The 25808-nt window shown below is 38.5% G+C and overlaps 1 protein-coding gene across 38 annotated transcripts in view; it reads right to left on the bottom strand.

Moving 5' to 3' along the window:
* The window catches only part of NEB (nebulin), a 214018-nt gene that overhangs the window by 76709 nt on the left and 111501 nt on the right, over positions 1-25808 (bottom strand). For all 38 annotated transcript variants that reach the window (XM_070507751.1, XM_070507750.1, XM_070507749.1 and 35 more), the window contains exons 85-106: positions 24705-25016; positions 23718-23921; positions 22902-23006; positions 22211-22318; positions 21052-21363; positions 18859-19062; positions 18398-18502; positions 14874-14978; positions 14461-14772; positions 13472-13675; positions 12657-12761; positions 11959-12066; positions 10819-11130; positions 8370-8573; positions 7918-8022; positions 4142-4246; positions 3729-4040; positions 2924-3028; positions 1880-1978; positions 1577-1678; positions 1330-1437; positions 528-839 (exon numbers count right to left, since the gene is read on the bottom strand). In XM_070507751.1, coding sequence (XP_070363852.1) covers positions 528-839; positions 1330-1437; positions 1577-1678; positions 1880-1978; positions 2924-3028; positions 3729-4040; positions 4142-4246; positions 7918-8022; positions 8370-8573; positions 10819-11130; positions 11959-12066; positions 12657-12761; positions 13472-13675; positions 14461-14772; positions 14874-14978; positions 18398-18502; positions 18859-19062; positions 21052-21363; positions 22211-22318; positions 22902-23006; positions 23718-23921; positions 24705-25016 — 3948 coding nt within the window. The remainder of the gene's footprint in view (positions 1-527; positions 840-1329; positions 1438-1576; positions 1679-1879; positions 1979-2923; positions 3029-3728; positions 4041-4141; positions 4247-7917; positions 8023-8369; positions 8574-10818; positions 11131-11958; positions 12067-12656; positions 12762-13471; positions 13676-14460; positions 14773-14873; positions 14979-18397; positions 18503-18858; positions 19063-21051; positions 21364-22210; positions 22319-22901; positions 23007-23717; positions 23922-24704; positions 25017-25808) is intronic.

Genomic DNA, 25808 nt, shown 5'->3' on the forward strand with positions numbered 1-25808 from the left:
CTCTGCATGAGGGATTCTGGGCCCTCATGTGGCTCATCAGAACTTTGTGTCCCTTTTGCTTTGATTCCTTGAAAGCAACTCCTTTATAAAGGCCTTGAGGAATGAGATGCTTGGCAAAGCAAGAATGGGGCATTCCCAGGTCCTTGACTATACTACCATCTAATGTTGGGAAAAATCCTATCTCAATCTCAATTCCCACCCAAGCCAATTATTATATTCAATCAGTTGATAATTTTCCATGCAAACACGAGTGAGAAGTTGCTGATGGCAGAGATGGTACAAACGCAGCAGATTTTTAAAAAATTGACTTTGAAAGTTATTCAGAAATACACAGCCAGTAGGCAAAGATGTCCATCAATCATTGCTCTTGATCTTTCTTTACTTCATATCCAGCCTCAGTTCTCTTCTGGGAACAAACTAAATATTTATGGCTCCAAGTTTCAAAGACTGATGATTCCAGGATGCTGCATATAATTCTCAGAGCATACCATGCATTTCTAGATAATTAAGAAACAAAGATCACTTACATCACTCTGTAGGTCATAGGCCTTCCTTGCCTGAATAACATCATTCTGGTCAGGATGACACATCCATTGATGCAGGTAATGACGGTAATCAATATCACTGGCAAGGGTCTGCCCCTCCTTGGCAGCCAGCACAGACACCATATCAGGAGGTATATTGATTTTGGCCTTTGTTTTATGATACTGCTCTTTGTATAGCCTGTCATTCTGAATCTGGCCTGCATGCTCGAACCAAACCAGCTTAGGATCATCTCTCATTGTCGGGACACCAACGTAATGACCTCTTTGCTTTACGTGTTCAGCTTTGTATTTCAGCTGGTAAGAAGAACAGAGATTCCATCAGCTTTGACAAGCATACAAGGCAAAGGGGGCTTGAAACATCAGCAAAGTCAGCCTCCCAGTTGTTTGTGTCAATCCCCTCCCCAAGAATAAATAACAAAAAAACACTGAAATAAATAAATAAATAAATATGAAGAGCTATCCATTTAAAAGTAGAAAAATATATATTTGTTTCTAATTCTGGCAATGTTTTATTTGAAGGCCTAGAGATTTTAGGGAAGCCAGGGAAGAGAAGAAAAAGTAAAAAGAAAAAAACCAATAGCTTTTAAAGAAGCCAAGAAGAAGAAGAATGCCCACAGCCCATGGGAAAAGCACCAGAGGGAGCAGGTACTCCAACCATCCCCAAGCCCAGCTGGGCTGCCGAGCTGACAAGGAATGCTCCAAGGTGCTATGCCTTAGCATAACTGGGTTTCCGCACAGATAAGGTCCAGCCTTTGCAAAATGCACTCATAGCAGCATAAATTACCTCACTCTGAACATCACCGGAGTGATGGGCATGAACAAACGGCACAGCATCCGGAGGCAAAATGTAACCTGTGGCCTTTTGCTTCTCCCAGCCTTCCTTGTAGAGATACTAAAAGACAGAAAACAACAATAAAGAGTTAAACCAAGGAGTCAAAATGGAGGGATAACTCGTGTGCATGCATCTCTCATAGTTACATTCTGGTCCTCAGTCCCCACACAAAGTCCAGGTATCTGGGTAAAATCCCTACCTGGTCCAGTATCCGGGCTGCCTCCTGGGCAGTGTGCAGCAGGGGGGTTTCTGTGAGGGTGTACTTTGATTTGGTGTCATTCCAATCTTTCCGATATTTAATCTAGAAACAAGAGACAATGGGGTGAGTGACCTGATGTTAAGAAAATAAAATATTGTTCAAGCAAATGCTAGCCTCAGTCGTCTCAATGATTACAATCTGTATCTCAGACAACGATGGCATGCTGAGTGTAAGTAGGTGGAAAGGCTTTGGAAATGACATCTTCACAATTGGATAATTTTAGAAAAACAGCCATGTACTTACATCATTTAGGATCTCACCACTTTGTTTCGCTGTCACATAATCAACTCTGTCATCCACAGGAGTAAAGTTGAGAGTTTCTATTTTTGTGCGATATTTTTTCTATGGGAAAGAAAATATCTTTTAGATAGTCATGGTCCCTGGTCCTGGTCCTGTGTGAGCTGAGAAAGATACTATAGACTTAAGAATCCTTTCTACTAGAAGCGTAGAGCACCATATTTCAATGGCATCTTCCTGGCAATTTGGCTTTCTTCTGAGCAGTTTATTTTTTAACAAATGGATTGCCTTCTTGTTTGATAGTGTTAGCGCTGTCCAGTCAATTCTGACTCCTGAGTGACCCTGCACAGTCTTTTTGAACCATCCTCTCACCTCCTGGCACTATATCAGACGACGCACCACTGCTATTCATAAGGTTTTGTGGCCAATTTTTTTGAAAGTGGGTGGCCAATTCTTTCTTTCTAGTCTGTCTTAGTCTGGAAGTTCTGCTAAAACCATGAGTGACCCTGCTGGTATTTGAAATACCAATGGCACAGATTTCAGCATCGCAGCAACATGCAGCCGCCACAGTATGACAACTGACAGACGGTGTGGTTCCCTGACCAGGAAATGAACCAGGGCCATGGCAGTCAGAGTGTTGAATCTTAACCACTAGACCCCCGGGGCTGGCTGGGCTTGTTATATGTCCCACAGACTTTAAAGTAGCAGCCTTGCTTAGCTCCTGAAGTCATGTAATGGATCATTATCTGTATCGTGATACTCAATACATTTTTTTCAATTGGACAAACTTCTCCAAAGTGTATTGTTATTGCTGACAAAAGAAGTTTTTCATTTACACAATTCCAAGCATCAACAAGTGCACTGGATATAATGTTATGGATGTGGTCCCACAATGTGATAGGGATTATTTAGGAAAAATGAATATCAAGCTTAAATGACAGCAATTGAAATTGTTAAGATTGGTGATAGGGAATGACTGCATTTTGGCTCATGGACTTTTGTTACTCTTTTAGGAAATGTACCGAATGGCAGGATAAAATCTTGGAATACCTCACTGAAGATATCCGCGGCATGTTTGGCATGATTGACAGAAACGGAATCACTTGGCAACCACCCAATTCCACGTAACCATTCCAAGTCGGCCTTGTAAACAGCCTGTGAAAACAAGTCGGGCATGAATTCACCAACCCTACCGCATGGTCCAACTTACTCTATCCATTGGTCTGATGGAGAAATACAATTTAAGGATGACCTACTCAAGCAGCCAGGCAGGGAATACAAGCAAACTAATTAGGAGGCCAGGTAGCATGACAAACTGAGGGACATCTTTTCTATTTAAAGGGCATTAGCCTCGTTTCATCTCTAGGTTATTGTTGCCAGGGGTAATGCACATTCAGAGCTCCATCCTCTGATTTTTCAAGAGAAATGGAAAATCTTAGATCTGTACACAAAATTTCCTGATTTAAAAACCTTGGCCACTTAATTGAAAAATTTTTAACACTGCATCAATTAAAAAAGTATAACTGTACCTACATCCTGTCTATGGACTGCCAACATTTTACTTATAGTATAAACCTCAACTGCTACCTAAATTCTACAGAAATAATATTTTCACAGTCGTTGTCTTTAATCTGGTACAGTTAGGAACTATATTCACCGTACCATTTATTTCTTGATACGAAGTCTAGGTCCTTCATGTCTTTGATGATTTTGATACCATAATATAGGTCTAACTAAAATCAAATATTTGGCTATATAAAGACATGAAGTGATGATACAAGGACTGAATGTCATAAACTTTCTGGGAATCACGGCAAACGATAGGACAGCTCATGCTAAAACGCAGCCCACTCACATCGCTCTGCAGTTCGTAGGCTTTCTTGGCCTGAATCACGTCGTTCTGGTCAGGCAAGCACGTCCATTGGTGTAAGTAATTGTGATAATCAATGTCACTGACCAGAGTCTGGGAATGTTTAGAATGCGTGATGGAAAGCATATCCGCAGGGCTTTGGAACTTAGTTTTCCATTTGGCCCACGGCAGCCGGTACTCTCTCTCATTCTGAATCTTGCCAGCTATCAGGGCCCACCGGATCTTGTTGTCATCCTTGGCTGTACGGGTGCCAACGTAATGCCCCTTCTGCTTCTCATGGTCAAGCTTGTATTTATACTGGAGAGGGAAAAACAAAGCAGATGGATCACAGCGTGTACACTTCATGCACCCAGGGCATTTGCTTAAAAAACTGAGAAGTTAAACAAGCCCACACTTACGTCACTGGCGATCTCCCTGGAGGCTTTGGCAGCCTGGATAGGGATGGCATCCAGCCGCACATCGCAGCTCATCTTCATTTCATCCCAACCTTTCCGGTAAATGTTCTGAAGAGGAGAAAAAATAAGGTATCATTCCAGATTCAAATTTACCAATAACTCCATGGGCTTAAGTAGAATTAATGTCATAGGAGTACAGTTTTGAAGTCTCAGAGCCAGATAAAGAAAAGAGAATAAGTGGAAGACTCATCTTTACCATTGTACTGGAATATGAAATCAAGTCTGGCATCCAAAGATCTGGGCTTGACAAGATTTATTTCTTTTTAATTTGAATCATAGCCTTAGATAGCTATTCATGATTAATGTAAAAGCGTTTAGCTGCTTCTTGTATTGGTGTATTAGTAGCACTGGAATAAAGTTTAAGTTCAGATATTAATGGGCTATTACCAAATTTCTTTAATTCAATAATTATATTTATTTAATTTTTTAATTCAATACAGTTTTGTAATCTTCAGAATTATAAATTTTTTGTATTTGTGAGTTTTTTCCCGAATGAATTTCTTAGATCTTCTTATATGATTGATGATCGTATTAATTGGGAATATTATCTTCCTGCTGAAGCAGAAGTGGATCTAATAGTCATTTTCTAACTGTAGCACTTTTTGTTTGTAAAGAGAAGTTTGTTAAAGTAGTGACTGATTTACAAGTAACTTTTAAAATATATGTTCAGGAACCGGCCCTGTGGCCAGTGGTCAAGTTCGCGCGCTCCACTTTGGTGGCCCAGGGTTCAGATCCTGGCGAGAACATGGCACCGCTCTTTAGGCGATGTTGAGGCAGCATCCCACATGCCACAACTAGAAGGACCAACAACTAAAATATACAACTATGTACTGGGGGGATTTGGGGAGAAAAAAGGAGGGAGAAAAATTTTAAATATATGTTCATATTTAAATGGGTACATTCTGTATTGAAAATGTCAGAAAAACTCAGAAATAGTAATTTAAGTGTATAATTCAGAAATCATACCAATCATTATGGGAGCTTGAACAGTGCAGACAGGAGGGTGAATTTCAATTATTGACAGTTTCATGGCCTTTGCATATCTGAAAAATGAGTGCTCAGATAAATTCTGTCCTTGTGAGTATGCACAAGTTATATGTGAATTTTCATTCAATTTTTATATGAATTTTGAGAGGATCTATTCTAACATTTGACTTGTTTTTGGTCCAAAAAAGTGTTCTCCACATTTAAATGTATTAAACGAGAGAATATTTAAAGAAAATTTGTCATTATGTTATTTTTAATTTTTTGTTTTCCATTTACTTTGTTTTATTACATATATTGTTACACTCTTTTTTCTTACATAATATACTTTTGTTTGATTATGTAGTCAAATATATTTTTTATTTTAATTAAAAAGAAATCTAGGCTTGAGACCTAAGTTCTTCACCTACTTTGAGAACATGAGCAAATTCCTTAATCCTTTTAAGTCTCAACTTTTCCATCTGATAAAAACAAAGTAAAATGCCTTACTCATGTGCTTAGTGTGAAGATAAATGAATCAATTTAACGTGAATTTTTTTGGTTACCTATGAAATCGTATAAAATATTCTGAAAAAGTTGTGCTTTCTAAATGATAGACACAGTTTCAAATAGTGGATTTTATAGAGATTATAGTAATGGCCACACCATGTGTAAAGAAAATCAACATCCTGGTTAGCATTCAAATGGGATGTTTGATTTCTTCCAAAATGCAAGCCATTCTCATTAATATCTAAATATCTGAAGTTATGAACTTTACTTTGGCATAGTTTCGAATACTAGTCTTGCTTACATCATGTTATCAATGGGAGGATTCTGGTATTTCCAGCTGAGAAACTGATCACGCAAAAGAGAGCACATGAGACTTTCCAGACTTCTGGCAAAGATGCCTATGGATTGAAAGGAAGAGGCAGAGGAGTCTATGCCACATGGATGGAGAGCTGACCGCTTGTCCATCCAGTCACTTGGAGACAAGAGTCTACTGCACCATAATACTGATTTGGTCTGAAAAAAAAATCTATCAGGGCCCTAAAATTTTGTTTTCTTCCCAGCTCTTGGAAAAAATTAGTTCCCGGGGTGCTCATTACAATCGACTTGATGGTGCAGTTTGGCACATGCTGAGGAACCTTTGCTTGGCAGGCTCCTTCTCTCACAAAGATTTAGTATTTTTTGAAAGATGCAAAATTCCAAAGCACGGTGAACTGCACTAAGGTCGTATCCTTCTTCTAAAGTCATACTTATTCTACACACAGGGAACCTCTGTGATCCATGAGGGTGGTACCTTCCTCGAACTTTGGTGAATTGTGTAGCTAACCATGTAACTCAATTCTCATTTTACCTAATAGATTTTTTTTTTAAAGATTTTATTTTTTCCTTTTTCTCCCCAAAGCCCCCCAGTACATAGTTGCATATTCTTCGTTGTGGGTCCTTCTAGTTGTGGCATGTGGGACGCTGCCTCAGCGTGGTTTGATGAGCAGTGTCATGTCCGCGCCCAGGATTCGAACCAACAAAACACTGGGCCGCCTGCTGCGGAGCGCGCGAACTTAACCGCTCGGCCACGGGGCCAGCCCCTACCTAATAGATTTTTAAGTTGATTCTCTTGCTTCTCCCAGACATATAATGATTTATTCTGCAAACAATGACAATCTTGCCTTTTGCTTTCCAATATTTGTCTCTTATTCTTACTTGGTAATTATTTTGGCTTCAATGAGAAGCTTACCCACTTAGTACTTCCAGAAACTGTTAAACAATGGTGATGTTAGTGGGCATCCTTGTTTTATTCCTGACTTGAATGAGAAGGTTACTTACTGAGCATGAGACTGGCCTTTGATTTGAGATTTATTCTTTTAGTCATGTCGAGAAAATACTCATTTATTCTCACTCTGATAAGATTTCATTTTCAAAAAAAGAAGAACGCATATTGGATTTTGTCACACACCTTTTAAACCTAACAAAATGAGCCTGTCATTCTTCTCTTTGTCCTATTACATTGTCGGGTTTCTGAATATGGAACCCTCTTGGCACTGCTGGATGACCCTAGTTGTTTGTATTGTAGCATATCCACATACTACTGAATTTCATGTGTTTATGTTTTGTTTAAGATTTTCCCCATGATTATTGGTCTCCAGGTTTCATTTCTGGAACTATCCTTGACAAGTTTTGGTAATCGTGATGGCTTTCCTTCTTTCACTGGGCTCTAGGGTAGTTTGTTTATCTCTTGAAGTTCTGAAAGAATTCTCCCATGACATCATCTGGGTGACCCTGGCATTTGAGAGGGGAAGGAAAGTCTTTAATAACCCCCTTAATTTCTTCTTTTTCTGGGGTCAATTTTGGTAATTTATAACTTCCTAGAAATTCCCCTATAGATCCAGGTTTTAAATTCATCTGTATAAAGTTTTGCGAAGAATTCTCATAATTATTTTGAGTTCATCTGAATTTGTCATTCATTCTCTTTCTTGTTTGAGTATCTATTCATTCCTCTTTCACCCTTCTTGTCCTTGTTCCCTTCTCCCTTCTGTAGTGTTGACATTGGCTCACCAATAAGTGGCCCTGCCCAGTGACTCAGAGCCAGGGATCTGCTCCTCTCCTCACTCCTGGTCAAGGGCTGATGGTAAGCAGTCTTGCCCACCCTCATTCAGTCAATCTTCTCTGCCTTGGCTATGAAGAGTTCCTTGGTGATATCAGAGCACCAGTTGGGTGGCTTTCCAAACAAAATGGCAGTTTGTTGTGGTACTTACCTTGCTCACGTTAACAGCATTGACTTTAGCAAGATTAATTTCTGGAGTATCTGGCGTTATGTGGATCGAAGTTTTATCCCTGTCCCAAACTTCTCTGTACTTTGGCTATGAGAAGAAAAACAACAAAATTACTTCATAATTTGTAATTTGTCTAGTTCTAATGCACAACTTTCACCCTTTCTGATTCAAAATCTTTTCATATGAAGACAAAAACTTTTAAAATCTTTTCACGTGAGTTACTTAAATTTGATATACCTCTATTAATACTTTTTACTAGTACTTTGAGTTTTTGTTTAAAATCAATAAGCAACAATAAAACAACCCTGCCAACATTGCTTATTAAAATTCTTCCTATCATCATTACTATCTGACAAATAGATTACCAGGTTAATTGTTTGTAATTTATTTATAACACTAACTTAATTTTAAAATAGAGGGGGAAAGTGACTTACAATACTAATATTTTCAGCATTTGCTTTAGCAAGGACAACTTCAGGAGTGTCAACGATGCTTGAGTACTTGAGTTTCACCACAGGTGTCCGATAGATACTGTCTAGGAAGATCTTCTGGGCATTTCTGACTCTCAGTATCTCGGGAGACCCTTCAGGCATCCAGCCGATGCCACGCAACCACTCCAAGTCAGCCTTGTAGATAGCCTGAGGAAGAGGGCAAAGTTAGGTAGAAGTAGTGGGATCTTTTTCTAATTGTGGTAAAGTAAGGAAGAAGTTTTATGCTATATTTTATCTTCCACAAACAATAATAAAACCTGAGCATGGCCTTACAAACACAATCCCTCGTGTGCACAGCAGTGTTTTGTCTGCTATGTTTTCTGTGGTAGAGGGTCTGCTTTGGGGCACCGGTGAACATTCTAAAAAGCTAACTCTCTCTTTGGGAAGAAATTTGGATAGCATTTACATAATCATCATACTAGCCAAAGAGGACTTTTAAAGGAATAACAATGGGCTCTCCAGTAAGTTCTTGACATAGCAGCCTGAATGATCTTCACAAAATTCACAGTTCAAATCTGATGTCACAACATTCCCTCATCCCATGGTTTCCCCTTGGTCTTGGGATAAAGATCAAAATCTTAACGTGGACTAGAAGGCGTTGATGGTTTAGCATCAGTCTCTACCTGTTCTTCCAGTCTCCTCTCGTGCGTGCTTCCCCTTGACCTGTGCATTCTGAGCACACTGGCCTTCTTTCAGTTTGTGGTCTACAAACAGCCCCCTTGGCCTACGTTGCTCATTCTGCAGGAATGCCTGTTGTGTCCTCCTCGTGAAGACAACTCCTGCTGTCCCTCCACATCCGCACTAAATCAGCACTTCCTCAGATAAGCTTTCCCCAACTCTCTTTTTCATAGAGCCAAGGATCGTTCTTCCTCAGCCATCTCATTTTTTACTGATATTCTCTAGTTATTTTCTTACTTATCAATGTGAACTCCCTAAAGTCAGGAACTTATTCTTGTTTCTTCTTTATTCACCATGATCTCTTTAGCGCTAAGCCCAATGCCTAGCACGTGGCATGTTTAATAAGTATTTTGAAAAGCACAGTTCAGAATTTAATTCTGGGGCTGGTCTTGTGGCCCAGTGGTTAAGTTTAGTGTGCTACGTTTCAGCAGCCTGGGTTCGGGTCTTGGGTGCAGACCTACACTGCTTGGCAGTGACCATGCTGTAGCAGTGACCCACATACAAAATAGAGGAGCATTGGCACAGATGTTAGCTCACAGTGAATCTTCCTCAGCACAAAAAAAAAAAGAGAGAAAGAAAGAAATAAAAAAAGAATTCAATCCCTAATTCCACAGTTTTGATCTAAATTGGGTTTTCTTTTTTCAAGATAGCATGTCCCTTTGAATTGGGATTTGTATTTTCTTGGTTATCTAAACCTGTTTTCCCTTCCAGATGTAGGTAAGTAGTTAACCAGAAAAAATTGGTCTATGTTAAACACCAGTTATTAATTTCAACAAAAAACTTTGTGTTCTTCGGAAATGGTATTTTAGTAGCTAGTTAACAGTATACAAACATCAGGCTAAAAAGTTAGTATAGGAGTGAAAAATATAAGAAAACTTCTACCTTAAAGAATGATATTATATGTTTTAGTGTGTAAAATATGATGGATACTCAAAATTCAGAAGAAGGGATTCTCAAAGAGGATTATATACAGATTTTAAAGTTTCTCTTCCTCATTCTTTAAGAAGTTGGTTGATATACAGTGCTTACTACACTAACGTGGTTCAGATTAATGAAGAGACTACATTTCTCTGGAAATTGGCCTAAATTCACCAGTTGGCAACTCATTTCAATTGATGGATATTCTTTCCTATAGAAAACTCATTTATTATGAGATGTATTTCTTAAAGCTTAAGGGAACCAATTTCAGATAATCAAAAGAGGGTATTCATTCTACACAAGAAATAAATATCCTGATGGAATCCATCATCTCAAAAGATCAAATGAGCAGAAAATATGAGTAAATCTAAAAATACTTCAGGTAAGTCAGTGAAACACCATGTTGTGAAGAACACCAAGTTAAGGGAAACTAGTGAGTTTGGAGCATTCTGCTAACCTTTGAAATTGATTTCAAAGAAGACAACCCTGTCTTTCTTCAGTTAAAGGACCATGGATGTTCTTGTATTTAATAAACCACAAACACTTCACATGTTAACAAATCTACAGAAAAATCATGGTAGCACCGTTAACAATGAAAATGAAACTTTCTGAAGAAACCCAGCAGTAGGGTAGGCAGTTAACAAACTTGGTATGATTCTGAAGGGAAGTGCTTCTGTAGGGAGAGCTGAGTTTTCCCGAGCACAGGAAGGAGTGACCAGGCAAAGCTGTGGAAGGCTTCCTTCCTGGGGAATAGCTCACCCCTTCACTGGTGCTCCCCACGCTAGCACACACTTACATCACTCTGCAGGTCGTAGGCTTTCCTGGCTTGGATCACGTCATTCTGGTCGGGGAAGCAAGACCAGTGGTGCAGGTACTGGCGATAGTCCACATTGCTTGCTAACTCCTGGCCTTCCTTGGCAGCTGTGATGGACACCATGTCCACCGGGATGGAGATCTTGGCCTTGTGGTCATTGTAGACCTTTTTGTATAGCCTGTCATTCTGCATCTTCATCACTTTTGCTGCCCAAACCAGTTTCGGGTCTTCCTTGGCACTGGGAAGTCCAATATAATGGCCTTTCTGCTTCTCATAAGTAGTTTTGTATAGATACTGGTGGATGTGAATGGAAGAAAGTAAAGTTATTTTTCCAAACTCAGTTTTTCTAGACAGCCTGCTCAAAATAACTCTCCTTCTCTTAGTTTACGTTTTTTGGGCACTATCTTTCTTTCAATCCATACTATATGTCCTGTACTTCTTGACACATTGGTTTGTCTTCTATGTCGATATGCCTGAACATATCGTGAGCACCTCTAAGGCAAGAACCGTGCTTTTGGATTACCCGATAACATAGGATAGTCCAGTGTTTCCCAATGTTTACTCACATGTTTTTTCACAAACAAGTACCATCTCTACCTCACTCTTTTCTAAGTCTACTTGATTCCTTGTTCAAATAAATGTATTTTTAAAGTGTAAACTTGTTTTAAATTTATAGTCCAATTTAAATGGAAAAAATCAGTATTTTTCTAACACACATTAAAACAAACATAACTATTTTTAAAAGTGCTTGTTCATGTACTGCCCAAAATTATCACAGAACCACCTATGCATGCTGCACTTCAAGAAACAGCAGAATTCTTTATACCCAGTGAATCTCTGTAAGGGCTTGTATCCAGCTGATACAGAAGATACTGAAAAGAAAATCAAAATCTGTGCTTAAACGTAAGAAGAGCTGAACCAAGCTGAGATGCAAGAGGGTCATCAAATTGTTATAAAAGTTCTTCTCGAATTTGGGATTTTAAAACAAGACACTGATAACAATGACTTCCATTCTACTTAAATGTAATTTCTGGGGAATTGAGTTAAAGATTTGTACATTATTAACTCCCTGTGTGTCTCCTAGTTAGTGCTTGTTAAGGCTGGGCAAGGAGGAGCTCTTACATCACTGGCGATGTCCCTGGAAGCCTTGGCATGCTGGAACCCGATGGCATCTGCTCGCAGGTCATAACCTGTCATCTTGACGTCTTCCCAAGCTTGCTGATAGCGTTTCTGCAAATGGAGATTGCAATGTCACAGTCAATCTGAAGAGGGAACTACTGAGTCAGTGTTATTGATGGGTTCAAGAATACATGTTAACAGTTATACCGAAAATTAATCTCCCCTTAAGATTTTTAAAATAGGCTGGTTTCATATTGAACTCAAGTTCCAGTCAATTTTTTATGACATTTAGGAGAGTTGTCTCCCAGTAACTTTTTTTTTTAAAGAAGGAAATTTAGGAGACAGTAAATCATGTGAAAATGAGAAAAAATATATATTATTCGGCTTAAAAAGGAAAAATCAATGGTGTGCTGTTACAAAGACAACTATATATTACTATATAGGCTTACGTAAGTTTTTATGTTGTGTTTTTGGTAAAACTAATGCATTTTCCCTTCCCACAAATAAGGACACACATATTTATATTATAAACACACTCTTACACACATACACACACACACGGTACTTATCATTAGCTTAAAGACTAGATATAAAAGGAATGGTAGGGAAACGCCTTTTGCTAAACTGTCTCTGGAGTGTATCCACGAAAGGTTCCCTTAGGCAGAGCACACTGTAAAGTGAGTGGATGTTCGGTTCCTTACGTTGCTGATCTGCATGGCGTTGATTTTGGACTGCAGCATCAGGGGAGTGTCGGCTGGCACATTCACATTAGCCTTCTCTTTGTCCCAGGCATCGCGATACAATGGCTGGTAAAAATGAGAAATAGATGATTAGTAAATAAGTCTGAGACTACATAAATAAAATGATAGGTTCAATTAAATGTTCTCTTTGGATGTTTTCAGATATAAATGTAGATCATATTTAGTTTTCATTAGTGTTTTATTTAGCAGTTTCCTATAGTGACTTCAACAAGAAGAATACATTCATGTGTGATATAATATACATGTAAAATGAGTCAGAAACATGGTAGTAAAATGATCATTTTCCATTTATTCACATGTGATTATCTGGCAGGTAAGACCACAGTGCAGGTAACTATGACCATCCACATTGCTGATCAAGTCTGACTTTACTTGGCCCAAATAACTATCATAATGAAAAATATCGAGGCTGCCTTGGACTTTTCAACTTATGTCATGATTAAATAGCAATTAGGAGCTGGCAATTTTGTGATCACGGGATCACACTTGTGGACCTGTATTACAGTCAAGATCTCATAATGTGTTCAAAGTGTCATCAGAGTCTGTGGAACATGAAGATGCTACCACAATTATAGTGACCAAAGAGTTATCTAAGCAATGAAATGTGGATCCTGTTAACTGACTGACTATATGAAACTCCATCTGGATACATGCATGTAAGATTCTACCGCTGGTATTAGCAGTTTAAAGCTCACAATTAGAATTTTTGTGGAGGCTTCTTCCATTTGTCTGAATATAACATCAACTCGGCTTACCTCACTGATCTGTAGAGCATTGGTCTTTGCCAGGATGACTTCAGGGGTGTCAACAATGCTGGTGAATTTGAGGGCCTCAGGCCTTATACGATACAACCTTTCATTCAGGAGATTCTGGGCATTCTTCACTCTCATCACTTCCACCGAACCCTCTGGCAACCATCCAATACCCTTCAACCATTCCAGGTCTGCTTTGTACACGTTCTACATGAGGAAGAGGACCACAGAGTGTGGAAAGGTCAAATCTGCCCCCTTGGGCAAGATGCTAGCAAACCACACACTACCTCTATTTAAATCAGTTGGGTGGGCAATTGCATGAAACTCAAGGATCAACAGTAAATGTTAATATTTGGATGTGACATCTCTGGGAGAAGTTCATAGTATCCTACACGAATTGGAGCAGGGCTGAAAGCGGTACTTGTGAAATGACAGACAGCAATGGGACACAATTTTATTTTTAAACAAGGTTGAGCTTCTGGGCTCACCATTTGAAATCTGCCTTTTATGTACCACTGGTAATAACATCTATAGGAATTCGGGAGAAAAAGGTCCTCAAAAGTATGTATAGTGAAAAAAATACATACCTATCTATGTATATCTCTCTAAGTATAAAAATATATTTGCATATACGAATTTTGCCTATATGTATCAGATAAACTTGAAATCCAATATTTCCTTACACAGAATATCTGTTTCTGAAATTTAGATATCTCATCACACAAATGTAATGACTCACAACAACTGGGACTGAAATTCTCTACCTAATTACACAGAATAAGAGAGTGATTTTCATCTTGATGAGTAAGGCCTTGTCAGATAAGAAGAAACCTCTATAAGATAGAAAATATTCAGAAAAACTCTCCTCCAATGAAATGTACAAAATGTGTTAGGTTCTGTCAAGTTTGCTTTTTAATTTATGCCTCTAGGGAATACCCTGTGATTAAACACAGACACGCATCTCCCCAAGAGTCTGGTGATAATATACGCACATCGCTCTGCAGTTCGTAGGCTTTCTTGGCCTGAATCACGTCGTTCTGGTCAGGCAAGCACGTCCATTGGTGTAAGTAATTGTGATAATCTATGTCACTGACCAGAGTCTGGGAATGTTTAGAATGCGTGATGGAAAGCATATCCGCAGGGCTTTGGAACTTAGTCTTCCATTTGGCCCACGGCAGCCGGTACTCTCTCTCATTCTGAATCTTGCCAGCTTTCAGGGCCCACCGGATCTTGTTGTCATCCTTAGCTGTGGGGGTACCCACATAGTGTCCCTTCTGCTTCTCATGGTCAAGCTTGTATTTATACTGGAGAGGGAAAAACAAAGCAGATGGATCACAGCGTGTACACTTCATGCACCCAGGGCATTTGCTTAAAAAGCTGAGAAGTTAAACAAGCCCACACTTACGTCACTGGCGATCTCCCTGGAGGCTTTGGCAGCCTGGATAGGGATGGCATCCAGCCGCACATCGCAGCTCATCTTCACTTTGTCCCAATCTTCCCGGTAAATGTTCTGAAGAGGAGAAAAAATAAGGTATCATTCCAGATTCAAATTTACCAATAACTCCAAGTGCTCCAGTAGAATTAACATCATGGGAGTGCAGTTTTGAAGTCCCAGAACCAGTTAAAGAAAAGAGAATAGATGGAAGACTCATCTTCACCATTGTACTGGAGTATGAAATCAGGTCTGGAGTCCAAAGATCTGGGCTTGACAAGATTTCTTTCTTTTTAATTTGAATCATAGCGTCGATGTAGTTGCACATGCAAAGCGTTTAGCTACTTCTTGCGTTGGCGTATTGGTAGCACAGGGATAAGTTCAGACATTGATGGGCTATTATTGAATTTTTAAAATTCAATTTGTTTAATTATTTAATGCAATTCCATTTTGTAATCTTCAGAATCATAATCTTTTTACATTTGTGGAGTTTTTCTCCTCCAATATGGTTTCTTATATCTTCTTATATAGTTAATGATGCATATAGTTTGGGAATATTAGATCTTCCTGCTGAAGCACAAATGGATTGAAGAGCCATTTTTTAAATGTAGTGCTTTTCTGTTTGTAAAGAGAAGTTTAATAAGGTAATGACTGATTTATAGGTAACTTTAAACATATATGTTCATATTTAAATGGATACATTCTGTATTGACAATGTCAGAAAGACTCAAAAATAGTAATTTAAATCTATAATTCAGAAATCATACTGATTAGTATATCATACAGGAGCTTGAACAGTGCAGAAAGGAGAGGTGAATTTCAATCGTTGACAGTTTCCTGGTCTTTGTATATCTGAAAAATGAGTGCTCATTCTTGTGGGTATGGACAAGTTATGTGTGAATTTTCATTCAAGTTTTCACATGAATTTTGGATGAGCCTATTTGAAATTCAACTTTTTTTGAACAAAACAAAAAAGTATTCTCCACATTTTATTGTATTATACCAGAGGATATTTGAGGAAAATTTGTCATTATGTTATTTTTAATTTTTAGTTTATTTACTTTGTTTTATTACATATATTGTCACACTTTTTCCTTATGTAATACATTTTGTTTATGTGGTCAAATATAATTTTTATTTGAACTAAAAAAATCTGGGCTTGAGACCTAACTCTTCACCTACTAACTTTCTTAATCTTTTTAAGTCTCAACTTTCCCATCTGATAAACACAAAATAAAATATCTTAGTTATGTGCTTAACGTGAAGATGAAATAAATTAATTTAACGTGAATTTTCTTAATTACCTATAAAATTATATACAAATATTCTGAAAATGTTGAAATCTCTAAATGATGGAAACAGTTTTAAACAGTGGATTTTATTGAGGTTAAAGTAATGGCGACACCACGTGTAAAGAAAATCTACATTCTGGTTAGCATTCAAATGGGATGTTTGATTTCTTCCAAAATGCAAGCCATTCTCATTAATATCTAAATATCTGAAGTTATGAACTTTACTTTGGCATAGTTTCGAATACTAGTCTTGCTTACATCATGTTATCAATGGGAGGATTCTGGTATTTCCAGCTGAGAAACTGATCACGCAAAAGAGAGCACATGAGACTTTCCAGACTTCTGGCAAAGATGCCTATGGATTGAAAGGAAGAGGCAGAGGAGTCTATGCCACATGGATGGAGAGCTGACCGCCTGTCCATCCAGTCACTTGGAGACAAGAGTCTACTGCACCATAATACTGATTTGGTCTGAAAAAAAAATCTATCAGGGCCCTAAAATTTTGTTTTCTTCCCAGCTCTTGGAAAAAATTAGTTCCCGGGGTGCTCATTACAATCGACTTGATGGTGCAGTTTGGCACATGCTGAGGAACCTTTGCTTGGCAGGCTCCTTCTCTCACAAAGATTTAGTATTTTTTGAAAGATGCAAAATTCCAAAGCACGGTGAACTGCACTAAGGTCGTATCCTTCTTCTAAAGTCATACTTATTCTACACACAGGGAACCTCTGTGATCCATGAGGGTGGTACCTTCCTCGAACTTTGGTGAATTGTGTAGCTAACCATGTAACTCAATTCTCATTTTACCTAATAGATTTTTTTTTTTTAAAGATTTTATTTTTTCCTTTTTCTCCCCAAAGCCCCCCAGTACATAGTTGCATATTCTTCGTTGTGGGTCCTTCTAGTTGTGGCATGTGGGACGCTGCCTCAGCGTGGTTTGATGAGCAGTGTCATGTCCGCGCCCAGGATTCGAACCAACAAAACACTGGGCCGCCTGCTGCGGAGCGCGCGAACTTAACCGCTCGGCCACGGGGCCAGCCCCTACCTAATAGATTTTTAAGTTGATTCTCTTGCTTCTCCCAGACATATAATGATTTATTCTGCAAACAATGACAATCTTGCCTTTTGCTTTCCAATATTTGTCTCTTATTCTTACTTGGTAATTATTTTGGCTTCAATGAGAAGCTTACCCACTTAGTACTTCCAGAAACTGTTAAACAATGGTGATGTTAGTGGGCATCCTTGTTTTATTCCTGACTTGAATGAGAAGGTTACTTACTGAGCATGAGACTGGCCTTTGATTTGAGATTTATTCTTTTAGTCATGTCGAGAAAATACTCATTTATTCTCACTCTGATAAGATTTCATTTTCAAAAAAAGAAGAACGCATATTGGATTTTGTCACACACCTTTTAAACCTAACAAAATGAGCCTGTCATTCTTCTCTTTGTCCTATTACATTGTCGGGTTTCTGAATATGGAACCCTCTTGGCACTGCTGGATGACCCTAGTTGTTTGTATTGTAGCATATCCACATACTACTGAATTTCATGTGTTTATGTTTTGTTTAAGATTTTCCCCATGATTATTGGTCTCCAGGTTTCATTTCTGGAACTATCCTTGACAAGTTTTGGTAATCGTGATGGCTTTCCTTCTTTCACTGGGCTCTAGGGTAGTTTGTTTATCTCTTGAAGTTCTGAAAGAATTCTCCCATGACATCATCTGGGTGACCCTGGCATTTGAGAGGGGAAGGAAAGTCTTTAATAACCCCCTTAATTTCTTCTTTTTCTGGGGTCAATTTTGGTAATTTATAACTTCCTAGAAATTCCCCTATAGATCCAGGTTTTAAATTCATCTGTATAAAGTTTTGCGAAGAATTCTCATAATTATTTTGAGTTCATCTGAATTTGTCATTCATTCTCTTTCTTGTTTGAGTATCTATTCATTCCTCTTTCACCCTTCTTGTCCTTGTTCCCTTCTCCCTTCTGTAGTGTTGACATTGGCTCACCAATAAGTGGCCCTGCCCAGTGACTCAGAGCCAGGGATCTGCTCCTCTCCTCACTCCTGGTCAAGGGCTGATGGTAAGCAGTCTTGCCCACCCTCATTCAGTCAATCTTCTCTGCCTTGGCTATGAAGAGTTCCTTGGTGATATCAGAGCACCAGTTGGGTGGCTTTCCAAACAAAATGGCAGTTTGTTGTGGTACTTACCTTGCTCACGTTAACAGCATTGACTTTAGCAAGATTAATTTCTGGAGTATCTGGCGTTATGTGGATCGAAGTTTTATCCCTGTCCCAAACTTCTCTGTACTTTGGCTATGAGAAGAAAAACAACAAAATTACTTCATAATTTGTAATTTGTCTAGTTCTAATGCACAACTTTCAATTTTTCTGATTCAAAATCTTTTCATATGAAGGTAAAAATATCTAGAATCTTTTCACATAAATTACTCAAATTTGATATGAAATCTGTATTAAAAGCTTTTATTAGTACTTTGAGTTTTTGTTTAAAATTAATAAGCAACAATAAAACAACCTTGTCAACATTATCTATTAAAAGGTTTGTTATCATCAATATTCTTACTAACTGACAAATAGATTACCAGGTTAATTGTTTGTAATTTATTTATAACACTAACTTAATTTTAAAATAGAGGGGGAAAGTGACTTACAATACTAATATTTTCAGCATTTGCTTTAGCAAGGACAACTTCAGGAGTGTCAACGATGCTTGAGTACTTGAGTTTCACCACAGGTGTCCGATAGACACTGTCTAGGAAGATCTTCTGGGCATTTCTGACTCTCAGTATCTCGGGAGACCCTTCAGGCATCCAGCCGATGCCACGCAACCACTCCAAGTCAGCCTTGTAGATAGCCTGGGGAAGAGGGCAAAGTTAGGTAGAAGTAGTGGGATTTTTTTCTAATTGTGGTAAAGTAAGGAAGAAGTTTTATATTTTATCTTCCACAAACAATAATAAAACCTGAGCATGGCCTTACAAACACAACCCCTCGTGTGCACAGCAGTGTTTTGTCTGCTATGTTTTCTGTGGTAGAGGGTCTGCTTTGGGGCACCGGTGAACATTCTAAAAAGCTAACTCTCTCTTTAGGAAGAAATTGGATAGCATTTACATAATCATCATACTAGCCAAAGAGGACTTTTAAAGGAATAACAATGGGCTCTCCAGTAAGTTCTTGACATAGCAGCCTGAATGATCTTCACAAAATTCACAGTTCAAATCTGATGTCACAACATTCCCTCATCCCATGGTTTCCCCTTGGTCTTGGGATAAAGATCAAAATCTTAACGTGGACTAGAAGGTGTTGATGGTTTAGCATCAGTCTCTACCTGTTCTTCCAGTCTCCTCTCGTGCGTGCTTCCCCTTGACCTGTGCATTCTGAGCACACTGGCCTTCTTTCAGTTTGTGGTCTACAAACAGCCCCTTTGGCCCACGTTGCTCATTCTGCAGGAATGCCTGTTGTGTCCTCCTCGTGAAGACAACTCCTGCTGTCCCTCCACATCCTCACTAAATCAGCACTTCCTCAGATAAGCTTTCCCCAACTCTCTTGCATAGAGCCAAGGATCGTTCTTCCTCAGCCATCTCATTATTTTTACTGATATTCTTAGTTATTTTCTTAGTTATCAGTGTGAACTCCTTAAAGTCAGGAACTTACTCTTGTTTCTTCTTTATTCACCATGATCTCTTTAGTGCTTGGCACATGGTGTGTTTAATAAGTATTTTGAAAAGGATAACTAAGAATTCAATGCCTTGCCACAGTTTTGATCTCAGCTGGGTTTTCTTTTTTCAAAATAGCACCTCCCTTTGAATTAGGATTTGTGTTTCTTGCTTATCTAAACCTGTTTTCCCAGATATAGGTAGTTAACCAGAAAAATTTGCTCTATGTTAAACACCGGTTATTAATTTCATCAAAAAACATTGTGTTCTTCAGAAATGGTATTCTAATAGCTAGTTAATAGGATACAAATATCAGGCTAAAAAGATAAGAGGAGTGAAAAATGGAGGGAAATTTCTACCTTAATGAAGAATGATATTATCCATGTTAGTGTGTAAAATATGAGCCATACTCAAAATTCAGAAGAAGGGATTCTCAGAGAGGATTATATACATATTTTAAAGTTTCCCTTCCTCATTCTTTAAGAACTTGGTTGATATACGTCCTTACTACACTAATGTGGTTCAGTTTTAATGAAGAGACTGCATTTCTCTAGAAATTGGCCTAAATTCACCAGTTGGCAATTCATTTCAAGTGACAGATATACTGTCCCGTAACAAACTCATTCATTATGAGAAAGCATCTCTTGAAGCTTAAGGGAACCAAATTCAGATAATCAAAAGAGGGAATTCATTCTACACAAGAAATAAGTATTCTGATGGAATCCATCATCTCCAACAAATCAAATGGGAGAAAATATGAGTAAATCTAAAAATAGTTCAAGTAAGTCAGTGAAACACCATGTTGTGAAGAACACCAAGTTAAGGGAAACTAGTGAGATTAGCATTCTGCAAACCTTTAAAATTAACTTCAGTGAAGACAGCCCTGTCGTTCTTCAATTGAAGGACCATGGAAATTCTTACGTTTCAAAACTACTAACATTGTACATGTCAACAAATCTGTAGAAAAATTCTGGTAACCATTAACAATGGAAATGAAAACTTTCTGAAGAAGCCCAGCAGTAGGGTAGGCAATTAATAAATTTGGTATGATTCTAAAGGGAAGTGCATCTGCAGGGAGAGCTGAGTTTTCCCGAGCACAGGAAGGAGTGACCAGGCAAAGCTGTGGAAGGCTTCCTTCCTGGGGAATAGCTCACCCCTTCACTGGTGCTCCCCATGCTAGCACACACTTACATCACTCTGCAGGTCGTAGGCTTTCCTGGCTTGGATCACGTCATTCTGGTCGGGGAAGCAAGACCAGTGGTGCAGGTACTGGCGATAGTCCACATTGCTTGCTAACTCCTGGCCTTCCTTGGCAGCTGTGATGGACACCATGTCCACCGGGATGGAGATCTTGGCCTTGTGGTCATTGTAGACCTTTTTGTATAGCCTGTCATTCTGCATCTTCATCACTTTTGCTGCCCAAACCAGTTTCGGGTCTTCCTTGGCACTGGGAAGTCCAATATAATGGCCTTTCTGTTTCTCATAAGTAGTTTTGTATAGATACTGGTAGATGTGAACAGAAGAAAGAAAAGTTGCTTTTCCAAACTCCGTTTTTCTAGACAGCCTGATCAATATAACTCTATCTCCCTTAGATTATCCTTTTATTGGGCACTGATTTTCTATAGATCCATACTATAGGTTCTGTACTTCATGATACATTGGTTTGGCTTCTATGTATATATGCATGAAAACATGGTGAGCACCTCTAAGGATGGAATTGTGCTTCTGATTATCTATTAACATAGGATTGTCCAGTGTTTCCCAAACTTCACTCACTGTTTGCCATACTCATATGTTTTGCCACAAACAAGTGCCATCTTTGCTTTATTCTTTTTTTTAAGTGTACTTGATTCCTCATTTAAATAAATGTATTTTTAAGGTGTAAACTTGTTTTAAATTTATAGTCCAATTTAAATGGAAAAAATCAGTATTTTTCTAACACACATTAAAACAAACATAACTATTTTTAAAAGTGCTTGTTCATGTACTGCCCAAAATTATCACAGAACCACCTATGCATGCTGCACTTCAAGAAACAGCAGAATTCTTTGTACCCAGTGAATCTCTGCAAGGGCTTGTATCCAGCTGATACAGAAGATACTGAAAAGAAAATCAAAATCTGTGCTTAAACATAAGAAGAGCTGAACCAAGCTGAGATGCAAGAGGGTCATCAAATTGTCATAAAAGTTGTTCTCAAATTTGGGATTTTAAAACAAGACACTGATAACAATGACTTCCATTCTACTTAAATGTAATTTCTGGGGAATTGAGTTAAAGATTTGTACATTATTAACTCCCTGTGTGTCTCCTAGTTAGTGCTTGTTAAGGCTGGGCAAAGAGGAGCTCTTACATCACTGGCGATGTCCCTGGAAGCCTTGGCATGCTGGAACCCGATGGCATCAGCTCGCAGGTCATAACCTGTCATCTTGACGTCTTCCCAAGCTTGCTGATATTGTTTCTGCAAATGGAGATTGCAATGTCACAGTCAATCTGAAGAGGGAACTACTGAGTCAGTGTTATTGATGGGTTCAAGAATACATGTTAACAGTTATACTGAAAATTAATCTCCCCTTAAGATTTATAAAACAGGCTGGTTTCATATTGAACTTAAATTCCAGTCAATTTTTTATGACATTTAGGAGCCTTATCTCCCAGGAACTTTTTTTAAAGAAGTAAATCATGTGAAAATGAGAAAAAATATATATTATTTGGTGCTATAGGGAAAAAAATCAATGATGGGCCACGAAAAAGAGAAATAAATATTACTAAACACGCCTATGTATGCTTTTATGTTGTATTTTGGGCGACACCATTGCACTTTTCCTTCCAACAAAGATAACAATACTCATCTTTATATTATAAACACACTCTTGCACAAATACACACACACACACACACACACACACGGCACTTATCCTTAGCTTAAAGACTAGAAATAAAAGGAATGGTAGGGAAATGTCTTGCTAAATTCTGGAGTGTATCCACGAAAGGTTCCCTTAGGCAGAGCACACTGTAAAGTGAGTGGATGTTCGGTTCCTTACGTTGCTGATCTGCATGGCGTTGATTTTGGACTGCAGCATCAGGGGAGTGTCGGCTGGCACATTCACATTAGCCTTCTCTTTGTCCCAGGCATCGCGATACAATGGCTGGTAAAAATGAGAAATAGATGATTAGTAAATAAGTCTGAGACTACACACATAAAATGATAGGTACAATTAAATGTTCTCTTTGGATGTTTTCAGATATAAACGTAGAGCATATTTAGTTTTCATTAGTGTTTTATTTAGAAGTTTCCTATAGTGACTTCAACAGGAAGAATACATTCATGTGTGATATAATATACATGTAAAATGAGTCAGAAACACGGTAGTAAAATGATCATTTTCCATTTATTCACATGTGATTATCTGGCAGGTAAGCCCACAGTGCAGGTATCTATGACCATCCACATTGCTGATCAACTCCGACTTTTCTTGGCCCAAATAACTATCGTAATGAAAAATATTGGGGCTGCCTTGGACTTTTCAACTTATGTCATGATTAAATAGCAATAAGGAACGGGCAATTTTGCAATCATGGTATTACCTTGTGGACCCATATTACAGTCAAGATTTCAAAATATGTTCAAAGTGTCATCAGAGTCTGTGGAACATGAAGATGCTACCACAATTATAGTGACCAAAGAGTTATCTAAGCAATGAAATGTGGATCCTGTTAACTGACTGACTATATGAAACTCCATCTGGACATGTGTATGTTCAAGATTCTACCGCTGGTATTAGCAGTTTAAAGCTCACAATTAGAATTTTTGTGGAGGCTTCTTCCATTTGTCTGAATATAACATCAACTCGGCTTACCTCACTGATCTGTAGAGCATTGGTCTTTGCCAGGATGACTTCAGGGGTGTCAACAATGCTGGTGAATTTGAGGGCCTCAGGCCTTATACGATACAACCTTTCATTCAGGAGATTCTGGGCATTCTTCACTCTCATCACTTCCACCGAACCCTCTGGCAACCATCCAATACCCTTCAACCATTCCAGGTCTGCTTTGTACACGTTCTACATGAGGAAGAGGACCACAGAGTGTGGAAAGGTCAAATCTGCCCCCTTGGGCAAGATGCTAGCAAACCACACACTACCTCTATTTAAATCAGTTGGGTGGGCAATTGCATGAAACTCAAGGATCAACAGTAAATGTTAATATTTGGATGTGACATCTCTGGGAGAAGTTCATAGTATCCTACACGAATTGGAGCAGGGCTGAAAGTGGTACTTGTGAAATGACAGACAGCAATGGGACACAATTTTGTTTTCATACAGGATTGAGCTTCTATGCTCACCATTTAAAATCTGACTTTTATGTACCACTGGTAATAATATCTATAGGAATTTGGGAGAAAAGGATCCTTAGATGCACATACAATGAGAAAAAAGATGCATCTCTCTCTCTTTCTCTCTCTCAATATAATATATATATATATGTACACATTTTCCTAATTGTGTCAGATAAACTTGAAATCCAATATTTCCTTACACTTAACATCTGCTTGTGAAATTTAGATATCTCATCATGTAAATATAATGGATCAGAGCAACTGGGACTGAAATTTTCTACCTAATTACATAGAATAAGAGAAGATTTTCATCTTGATGAGTAAGGCCTTGACAGATAAGAAGAAATCCTCTATAAGATAGAAAATGTTCAGAAAAACTCTCCTCTGATGAAATATACAGAATATGTTAGGTTCTGTCAGTTCGCTTTTTAATTTATGCCTCTAGGGAATACCCTGTGATTAAACACAGACACACATCTCCCCAAGAATCTGGTGATAATATACTCACGTCGCTCTGCAGTTCGTAGGCTTTCTTGGCCTGAATCACGTCGTTCTGGTCAGGCAAGCATGTCCATTGGTGCAGGTAATTGCGATAATCAAGGTCGCTGACCAGAGTCTGGCATTTCTTGGCCTGAACAATCGACATCATGTCCAGCGGTGTATTGTGAATTCCTTTAGACTTCTCATAAGCTTTCTTGTATTCTCTTTCACTCTGGATCTTGGCGGCATGTATGGACCACACCAGTTTGGGGTCATCTTGTAGGCTGCGGAAACCCACGTGGTGGCCCAGTTGCTTACGGTAACCTTCTTTGTATTTGTACTAAAGTTGTGAAAAATCAGATAAAAGTCATATGAAAATAATGTCTTAAAAGGAGTTTTTATTTAATGTTTTCAGAATATTTTCTTAGTCTTAACATAAATGGACCCAACAATGGCCATCATTGTATATTTCAGTTCAATTTAAGGAAATTAGATAGGGGTTATTTCAGGTAGTTTCATAGAAGACACGAGTAAATCGAGAGGGACATAAAATGGTAAACAAGAGGGATAAAGAAAAATAATAGCTAACATGTACTGAGCAGTCAGTATATGCCAGACACTATTATGAGCACCTCAAATGTATTAGTTTGATCCATATGATGCTGAATTTTTTAGTTAAAAATAGTGAATAGTGCCACTTATAATCTCGTTTAATCCTCATAACATCTCTATGAGGTAGATGCTATTATTATCACGTTTCAGATGGTGAAAATAAGGCACAATGAGGGTAACCATTGTCCCCCAAGGTTGATTGTCAAGTGGAACATTAGTTGAGATGGTCCCCCAAGAGTACGGAAGGTACCTCAGGTAGAAAAAAGTCATACGTGTGATTTTGGAGACAGCCTAGAAAGGTGCATGTTTCAGGAATGGAAAGTAAGGCTGCTGGTTTGAATCAGAAGACGACGACAAAAGGTCTGTGGACCAGAGTTTCCACCTTGTCTACACTGTCCTAAGTGTCTTAGGACTAGAGGAAGATAGTTTCTGTTTCTTTCCTATGTTTGGGTAACATAGGAAAGTTTGGACAAGAGGGAGGGAAAGAAAACTGAGAATAAGGCAGATACTGTGGATTGGC

Source organism: Equus asinus, chromosome 4 (genome assembly GCF_041296235.1).
Source record: "Equus asinus isolate D_3611 breed Donkey chromosome 4, EquAss-T2T_v2, whole genome shotgun sequence".
NCBI lineage: Eukaryota > Metazoa > Chordata > Mammalia > Perissodactyla > Equidae > Equus > Equus asinus.